Source organism: Phyllobates terribilis, unplaced genomic scaffold (assembly GCF_046119375.1).
Source record: "Phyllobates terribilis strain yellow unplaced genomic scaffold, ASM4611937v1 Scaffold_2__4_contigs__length_985480577, whole genome shotgun sequence".
NCBI lineage: Eukaryota > Metazoa > Chordata > Amphibia > Anura > Dendrobatidae > Phyllobates > Phyllobates terribilis.
Genome location: NW_027362762.1, coordinates 751,114,924 through 751,124,871, shown reverse-complemented (window position 1 = coordinate 751,124,871; position 9,948 = coordinate 751,114,924). Strand labels below are relative to the sequence as shown.

The 9,948-nt window shown below is 38.2% G+C and overlaps 1 protein-coding gene across 1 annotated transcript in view; it reads right to left on the bottom strand.

Annotated features, from left to right (window-relative positions):
• Positions 1 to 400: 400 nt before the first annotated feature.
• Positions 401 to 9,948, bottom strand: part of OTC (ornithine transcarbamylase) — a 134,311-nt gene continuing 124,763 nt past the window's right edge. The window contains exons 7-10 of the mRNA XM_073667294.1: positions 8,847 to 8,900; positions 8,478 to 8,627; positions 6,301 to 6,438; positions 401 to 1,309 (exon numbers count right to left, since the gene is read on the bottom strand). Coding sequence (XP_073523395.1) covers positions 1,250 to 1,309; positions 6,301 to 6,438; positions 8,478 to 8,627; positions 8,847 to 8,900 — 402 coding nt within the window. The 3' untranslated portion in view covers positions 401 to 1,249. The remainder of the gene's footprint in view (positions 1,310 to 6,300; positions 6,439 to 8,477; positions 8,628 to 8,846; positions 8,901 to 9,948) is intronic.

Sequence of the window (9,948 nt, the reverse complement as noted above, 5' to 3'; positions counted from 1 at the left end):
CAGTATTTTTTCTCAGGAGTGGGAGCCAAAACCAGGTGAGGAACAATCAGAGAAAAGGTATAAACAAGTGCACCAATTCTGCATTTATCACCCACTCCTGGTTTTGGCTCCCACTCCTGAGAAAAAATACTGACCAAATACTGATAGTGGGGCCGTGGCCTAATATTATGCCACAGAATCTCGACATGTTTCACCCCCAAAGATAAGCAGTGTTCATCAGGAGACCAAGTTACAGAATTGGGCACAATCACCCATATTCATCTATGAAACAAACAAGTGGCAACACACATGTACATGTGCAGGTACAAATGAAACACCAATTGTTTATTTCATAGATATTTAAACACAGTAACCAAAGAAAAAAAGACATATCAAAAATAATGCTGAAATAAACTAGACACATGGTAAATGTACTTTATTAGCTATTTTATGCATTATGATCATCTGTTTTAAGGACCTAAAAATGTAAAGCTTGTAAATGGAAATATTTTTAATGTTCATAAAATTTCAGATATTTTATAAAGAAACCAAATCATTGTGATGTAAATTTACCACTAACATAAAGTACAATCTCAGAATCACTGAGATATCACTACATAATGTGATTCATATGTCAGATCTGAAAAATTTGGCCTGGTCAGGAAGGTGAAAAAAAGACTGGCGGTAAGGGGTTAATATTGCTTGTGTGATATTTATTTTCGCACGTGATACAAAATGACCGGTAGAGCTAAGAAATTAAACATTCTTGGACAAAAAGCAAAACAAGTGACGTGAATTATTCTGCATAATAATAAAGTTATTAATTTTAACGATTGAGGAACAATTTGAACGTTTCATAAAAACAGTTCTCCTACATGATTGTTAGATTGTAGGGTCCCCAGTGATCTTTTGAGAGCAATGATCTCTTTAGATTTTAGCTCATAAATGTCAAAAGGCCGGACAAAGAGAGTAACTGAAGATCCATTGAGCTCTAAGCTATAACCTAAAGTGGCATAACAATAGGAAGAGCGCATTGATGCCCACCTATGTCAACTTTTGACACATTACATTGGTGAAGGTGAGCAAATATTACACATTTTACTAAAATGTGGAGCAGTCTACACAATCTAAATCAAATTATTGTCTACTATATGGAAATAAATGTGTACAAGATTATTTTATCTACATGGAAGCTTTCAGTCGAGGCTCATTCTTGGGAATCCGTCTGCTGCTGCACTGCAATTACCATCCTGCTGGAATGTGCCAGGAATTAGAATGTAGGTCTTGGCATCTGCGGTGAGTAATCAGTCAGCAAAGAGACCATCACACCCTGAGGAACAAAAACAGGCATTACTCTAAAATACCGGGATTAGGTAAAGATGAAATTAAAACATCCATTTCAGACACTCATGGAGCTTTACATGAATATTCTATGCACTAGCTCTATAAACTCTGTACAGAATATTCAGCAGAGAGAATGGCTTCCCAAGGCTTTTACAGAGTCTGTCTGTAGCCATTCTACCCTCCCCTCCTCCTCTACGCACCATAAAGAACCAATCTAAGGCTATGTGCCCCGGATTTTTTCCTGAGCGTTTCTGCATCTCCCTGGCAGAAAAAACGCATGCGGATTGTACATGCGGATTTTACATGCCTTTTTCCTGCCAGCGACATGTGGATGTGAAGCGTTCTTCACTTGCATTTCCGCATGTGGGTTGACAAGCGCTTTCCAAGCAATTTTAGCATCACTTGGAAAGTGCTTGACAACTTGGTCACACTATATAAATCCATGCAACTGGCATGGATTTATATAGCGTGACCGTAAAGAATGGTAAAAAATAAAAAAAATAAATATATATTAATTTTTTATTTCATTCTTTTTTTTACCGGCTCTATGGTACCCGGGTCCGAAGGAGAGTCTCCTCTCCTCCAGACCCGGGTACCATCCGCACATTGAAATGCTTGGATTCCGCATGTACAGATGCAGTGATGCCGATTCCATGCGTTCCAATGAAAGTCAATGGCAGCGAAAACGCCGAGCTTCCGCAAAATAATTGGTAGTGCTGCGTTTTTTTCCACAATGATAATCCGCAGCGGAAATTTCCGCAGCATGTGCACAGCACATGCGGATTATCATTGGGGAACATGGCAGGCCTTCTACCATGCGTTTTTTAAGCATTTCTGCATCGGAATTGCCGCTGTGGAAACGCTTAAAAAACGCATCGTGGGCACACAGCCTAACAAGGTATTTTTAATATAGAATCGTCTATATATTAGGGGTGGGCAATTAATTTTCCTGACGGGCCAAATGAGAGACCATGACTGTTGTGGAGGCCAAACCAATAGGCTGAAATTAATTATGTCCAATATTAATATTAACATATTAATTATAATTATTTGATATTAATATTAGTGATGAGTGAGCATGCTCGTCACTCGAGATTTACGAGCATGCTCGGGTGTTTTCGGAGTATCTTCAGCATTCTCGGGTGTTATGTTCTAGTCACGCCGTGCACATGATTTGCGACTGTCTGACAGCTTTAATACATGTGAGGAATGCCTGAGTCGCAAATCATGTGCACAGCTGGACTAAATGACTAAAACATAACACCCGAGCACGCTGAAGATACTCGGCAAGCACCCGAGCATGCTCGCCGAAAGTGTTAACAGAACATACTCGCTCATCACTAATTAATATTAATTGTATGACTTAATATTGAGCAGAATTAAGTATGCTGACATCCCCCTATATACCGTATGAGACACACACAGCCCCACTATATACTCTATGAGCCTGCACACATCCCCTTTATACCATATGAGCCCACCCACAGCCTGTATATACTGTAAGAGCCCACACACAGCAACTATATACCGTAAGAGCCCCCACATAGCCTCCCATGTACAGTATGAGCCCCACGTAGCCTTCCATATACAGCATGTGCCCCATGTAGCCTCCGATATACAGCATGTGCTCCATGTAACCTCTGATATACAGCATGTGCCGCACATAGCCTCTGATATACAGCATGTGCTCCACACAGCCCCCTATGTACAGTATGAGCCACACATAACTCCTTATATACAGCATGAGCCACACATAGCCCCCCATATACAGCATGAGCCCCACAAAGCCTTCCATATATAGCCTGAGCCCCACATAGTCCCCCCATATACAGCATGAGCCCCACAAAGCCTTCCATATATAGCATGAGCCACACATAGCCTCCCAATATACAGCATGAGCCCCACATAGCCTCTTATATACAGTATGAGCCCCATATAAACATACAAATATCCCATATACGTACATGAAAAAAAAAAAACAATACTCACATTGCTCCTCTTCCCCCGGCGCTCTGCCTCTGCTCCCATATCCGAAGTGCACAGCTGACGGATGAATTGACTTCATCAAGTCTGCTGGCTCACACGCATGGCGCCTGTCATGTCTTCAATCAATGTATTCACTGCTGTTTGCATCGAGAGGATGCGGAGAGTGGTGACAGCGAGCGACGGTGGCAGATGGACGGCAGGCGGGAGAGGCACGCTGTGGCCCACAGTTTCAGCCCTTCGGCTGTCTTTGTCCGTGGGCCGGACTGGAACAACCAGAGGGCCGGATGTGACCTGTGGGCCGCACTTTGCCCAGGTCTAGTCTATATGAATCCTATCACTAGAATTGCCATGCTCCCCATTTCTTTTGCAGCCCATCGGTTATTGGTGTGTGAAAAGGTCCATAGGTAATAATGGCTATGTTTTCCATCCGCAAAAAAAACCCAAGAAACACAGATAAAACACAAATGATGAAAATCGGACTTGCGAATTGGGCCAATTCATTGTTTATTGTCTGGGCTTATATGTTCAACTGTAAATGCACAGTCCGGTAGCAGGGCAAGCGAAGGTTGACAAGATAGGAGCATTAGCCAATGCGTACAACTCTTTATCCTTGGTGCTCAGATAAAGCATAGATGAATTTGTCATGTAACTGTTTCTTTCGCATACTGAAAACTCCGGTTGTAATAACAGAAGCATTTTAACTATAACATAATTTTCTATATGTCCATCTAATAATAATAATAATAATAAAAAAAAAAAAAAAGCATGGAAAAAGCCTCTGCTTTTATACACTTTTTTGGCCTTTGCTCTGTGGTTTTTGTTTCATTTTTTTTTCATTAATATGTTTTGGTACCTGTGATTTTTTTTTGCTGTGGTTGTTTTATTTTTTACTTATTTATTTATTTTTTTCATTTCAAGTCATATGGTTCATTACTTATGTCATTCTAATTTATGTCATTCTAAGTTTTCTCACAGAATCACAAATTATAATGTGAAAAGCACAACAAAAAAATGCAACCAGAAAACAGATGTAATTTATGCAAACCACATGAATTTTTAACCAGTTAAATAAAAAAATAAAGGTTTATTGGAAAAAGCATCACTAACAGAAGAATAAAGCTTCATCATAACTAGTTTTTGAAAAACTACAAAAACAAACTAAAAAAACAACTAAAGTACTATACATGCAATATATTCCCTGTATTTCATAATTTCCTTTTGACTTCCAGACGACATTTGGTTGTGGCATGTTTTATAAAGGTAGTGTTTTCTTTAGTGTGTGAAGACTTCTTCTAGCTGGAATCACACAAGCAGTTTTCTGGTAGATTTTTAATGCCATTTTTTGAGCCAAAATCAGTAGAAGATTGAAAAAGTTGGAAAAGTATAATGAAAAGACGAATAGTTATTTTTTGTGTTTCCATGTCTGTACTCCCCTCCAAAAATTACATGCGTGTTTCCAATGTTCCAGATTTCCATCACACACACTTCTTTTGATGTGTTTCTTTGAAACTCCCCCCCCCCCAGCATACACAAAAGACAGTTTTTTTTTAAAGGGACCATTCTACCAGGTTCTTCCTATATACTGTAAACTAAATCCACCACCATCGTCTTGAAAAGCGCTCTAGCAGCCTGTTTATAAGTGCCCCGCTCTCCCGCATATCTAAGAAAACACCTTTTTTACAGCCTTTTTTGTGGTGTTTTTTCAAACAAGATGTTTTACGTTCTGTGTTTTGCTTATGCCATTTATTTTTTCATTTTGACATAACAAATCATATGATTTTGGCCTCCTCCAGGCATCAGTTTTTGAAGTATGAGTTCTTTTCCCGAATACTTGTACTAATTGTAGTCTATGGGGTTGTTCATATGTCTGTGATTTTTCTTTTTACAGACTGAGTGGTCTGCACCAAAACGCAGAGACATGTCTGATTTTGATCCACCGTCCAATTTGACAATGCAAATTTACAGATCAGCGAAAACATCGGATAGCATCCACTTGAATGGCATCCATGTGCAATATGTGTGCTTCCTGATATTCATGTTTGTTTGATAAGAAAAGCTTTGGAAAACTAAAAAAAACTAAACTAACTAAAAAAACTAAACTAAAAAATTTAAAAAAATGATGACACTCAGGCAGTAAAAACTTACACATGGTCCAAACATGGATGAAAATCTGCTGTAAAACACTGATTAAAATGTATTCCAGCATACTGATGAAAATCGGTCCATTTTTGCATACAAGAAAAATCACGGACTTCTGAACGAGGCCTTATAGATCATACAATTTAAATTTCCTCTTAGAATCACATGATTTTCACACACAGTATTTTTTGGAATACTATGTATTTTTGTGGCATTTTTTTCATCCATTTTTTTTTCATTGGGCAGCACGCTGTCTCATTGGTTAGCACTGCAGCCTTGCAGCGCTGTGGTCCAGGGTTCAAAGCCCACCAAGGACAACATCTACAAGGAGTTTGTCTCCCTGTGTTTACGTGGGTTTCCTCCATGTTCTCCGGTTTCCTCCCACACTCCAAAGACATACTGATAGGGAATCTAGATTGTGAGCCCCAATGGGGACAGCGGTGATAATGTATGTAAAGAGCTGCGGAACATGTTAAAGCTATATAAAAATAAATATTATTATATTTATTATTCTTTATCGAAAACAATACACCTACAGTTACATGAAAGTCTATTAGGGAATATGAAATACACTATAAACAAAGCTTATTTGTTACATTCTAGTGTGGTTTATTTGTGCTTTTTTGGGTACAATACTATTTTTTCAAAAGGCTGCATGCATGCAAGTATGGAAATTTCTTAGACATTTTCCCCATAGGGAGAACTCTCTATGGAACAAACCAATCACCAATCAGAACAGGTAGAGGCACTGGTAATTTCTAATATCATTATTGGGTGTAATAAATTTTTCATTTATGAACATATATAGTTATTTTCCTACTAGTTTTTACTACTAAACCATTTTTATCTTACCATAATTGTCCACTTTCTATTCTCTGCTTCTTGGAAAACTAGTGATTTAGGAGAATAGAAAACCTCATCATCAACTTCTTCTGGTTTTCTTGGTAAACAGTGAAGAAAGGTCCAGTTGGAAGCTGCCAGCTTAGCTGTCTATAGAATTAAAAAGGAATATAAATGTAAGAAAATACGGGTAACTTCAGAAGTCTAATTATATTTATTATACGTATAGGCACAGTAGAACAAGAGATCACAAAGTGTATGTGCACACGACGTCTTTTTTCAGGCGGACTCCAAAAAATTGCTAACTATACGCTTAAAAGAATGATCATATGAACTGCAATGTAAAATGACCTTCAGTTCCTATGTTCAGTCTTCTGAGCGTTTTTTAACTGCTTCAGGTTTGCAAAGATACCAAGTGGTTAAAGGAAGTGACCTGATTCTTCAGGTACTTTCCGCTCTGAATACGCTCTATACCTTATAATAGAAATCAATGGGAAGACTCAAAAGATGTCCGAAAGTCTTTTTTTTTATAAGCATTCTTGCTTAAAAAAATGCTAGTGGTTTCCTCATTGTTAAATAGAGTTAAATAAACAGCAGGATATTGTCAGTAAAAAAGACACCACAAGCATGCTGGGAAAAAGCTAAAAAAACAAAGAAAAATTCTCAAAACTGTAAAAAAAGCGCTGAGGAAACAACCAAACACAACATTAAAAAAGACACTTCTGAAAAAAAAAAAAGCTAGCATCTTCCTTTTAAAAATATCCACGGGTCCGACCATCTGAAAGGATGTCATGTACACATACCCTAAGCCTTATCCCCTTGGCTATAGGGGAGAAGATTTCATCCAACCGCTAGTCAAAGATGGAACTGATCAGCAGAAGATTAATCTCTGTGTTTTCTGTATAATTTCTAAGCTTGCTATTTCAGGATTATGCTAAAAATGCTACTAACTAAGGCCTCATTCAGACATCCGTTTCTCACGTATGTGTTCTATCCATGTTTTTCATGGATAGAATATGAAGCCATTATAATCTATGAAATGTTCACATATTTTTATGCGGACCGTGTGTCTGCAAAAATATCATGGAGACATGTCTGTTTATGTCATAAATCACTAATCGTTCACGGATGCCATCAGTATGAAGTCCGTGTGTCGTCTGTGATTAAACAGGGGGTCCGAAACTAAAATTCATTTTAATCCTAAATCTCTATCTATTCAATGTCATAATCTTTTTTTCTAATATATTTTCATTAAAAAGTCCCTGAAGTTCCCTCACTACTGTATCTAACAATGCGTACTGAAAGTGCGCTCTCTTGCTGGCTCGCTTCTTCTACTCAGAGCCTGCGAGAGAGTGCATTGTCACACTGTCACACTGAAAAGAATATTGCACAGTGACAAGATCATATTGAGCATCCATCAAAATTGACAACTGATGCATGCTCAGTAGAGCAGGGACTAGATCAGCCCCTGAAACAGAAGTCACTGATGACGCTTTGTTTTAGGTTGGGAGCAAAGGCTGCTACTGCCCCCTGGTGACGAATCATTTGTGTATCCAAGCATGCACTGGTATTCTCAAATGAAGTGTCATCACACAGAAAGTAGTAATAAAAATAAAGCAGTTAGATAGATTAGTGATGGAATGATAGGGACTTTTTAATTAAAGTATATTAGAAAAAAGATTAGATTATGACATTAGATAGATAACGATTTAGGATTAAGATAATGTTTAGTTTCTGAATGCCCCTTTAATGGATAGGAGAAGCTTTGTAATTTATTCATTTATTTTTCATCAATGAAAATCATTGATGAAACTTTGATGGTAAAAACCAACACATGGAGCAAGTACTGATGCGATCAGCTCTAAAACAATAAGAAATAAGGGTCTGTTTTTTCTACACACAAGAAAAATCATGGATGTCTGAATGAGACCTAACAAACTGTATGGTGATCTGTATGTCATGTTCAATTTAATCATGCTTTTCTAAATTTTGTGTCCCTTTAAGTTTAGGAATTCAGATTTGGTTCTCCTATTTACGCAAGCAAAGGGTGTATTGCAAAAAGTGGCAAGATTCATTCACTAATTAACTGACATGGAAAAGTGCAGAGTCTACTGTCAACATGTAATGTCTACAGAATTCAGTGTACACATTTTGTCGTATAAATATCGACACAATCCATCATGTACCACCTGCATTGTGATCTGGTAGCCTGTGAAATCCTGCAGACGTTTCTTCTTCTCCTCTTCTTGTCCCATGCTCACCCATGTGTCTGTAACCAACACATTGGCTCCAGTGGCAGCTTCTAGGGGATCGTTTGTCATAAGCAGCTTGGTTCCAGACTAGAAGATAGAAATATATGCAGATCAGACAACTTTCTATATATTACTGAGCAATGCTGATCTTAGCTCGTCTAACATATCAGCATCTAGAAATCTTACACACATGAACCAGATTCACTGCAGTCAGTGACACTTTTTTGCCTACATTATCAATATCATATTGTTGTGCAGGATACCAAATATTTCCACATTGGATGTGATAAAAACAAAAACTTTTACCTCTTTTGAAAACTGCTTAGCAGCTGCAGTGACCGCTGAATTTGGTTCATACCCCTGAAATATAAAATAAGATGATTATTTAAAAAAAAAAATTAAATATAAGTATATGTAGCATATCATTATTTTATTGTAGAAATATGTGAATGAAATGATGGAACCTCTATTCACAACAAAGGAGGGCTTAAAGGGGTTTTCCCACGAACAAAAGTTCATTTTAATCAATAGACAGTACACAGCAGGGGCACATTTATAAGATTATCTCAGCACAGGGTCATTTTATTTAAACACATCCAATTGTGGAACTTATTATTATTGCAAGATCTATTGATTAAAATGAACTTTTGTTCGTGGGAAAACCCCTTTATTTTCCCTGGTGAGGTGCTGCAAGAATATTGAGACCTTTATGCCAGGTTTCTCATAATCAGAAATATTGTTATAGGACTTCTCTGACAAATGGTATTATCCAAATAAACAACACCTTTTAGGTGTGAAGTGTAGAGATGGTGCCAATCAAATCACAGGACCTAGTCTATCGGCCAGCAGTCTATTGGTGACTGCTGGAGAGGAGCCCTAAGGATCACCTCCTACCTACCACCATCCACGGTTCTTCTTTTGATTAGCTGGCCTGGTGTGACATCATCACTGTTGTGTGATGACGTCAAAAGAAGAGCGCCATGAATCCCGTCAAGTAGGAGGCAGTTCTCAGTACCCCATTGAGTGACCTTATATTACTGCTGGATCTGGTCCTATAAATCAATTTGCACCAACTCAAGTCATGTGCCAGGAAAAAGCGATATATAGGGCGCCGTCAGACGGCCGTAAAACACAGACAACAATTGGATCGCAATGCTCGGAATGGTCGTCGGCTCTCCTGACCCGAGTGTGACAGTTGCATAGAAATAAAATACATGCTGTCACGCTCGGGTCAAGAGAACCACCAGCCAGTTCGAGCATTGCGATCCAATCGTCGTCTGCGTTTTACGGCCGTCTGACTTCTCCCATAGATTAAAGGGATATTCTAAAGTTCTGTATAAACAAGTAACTTTACAATTTACTTCTTATTGAAACTTCACTCTGATCTCAAGAACTTTTAATTCTATTG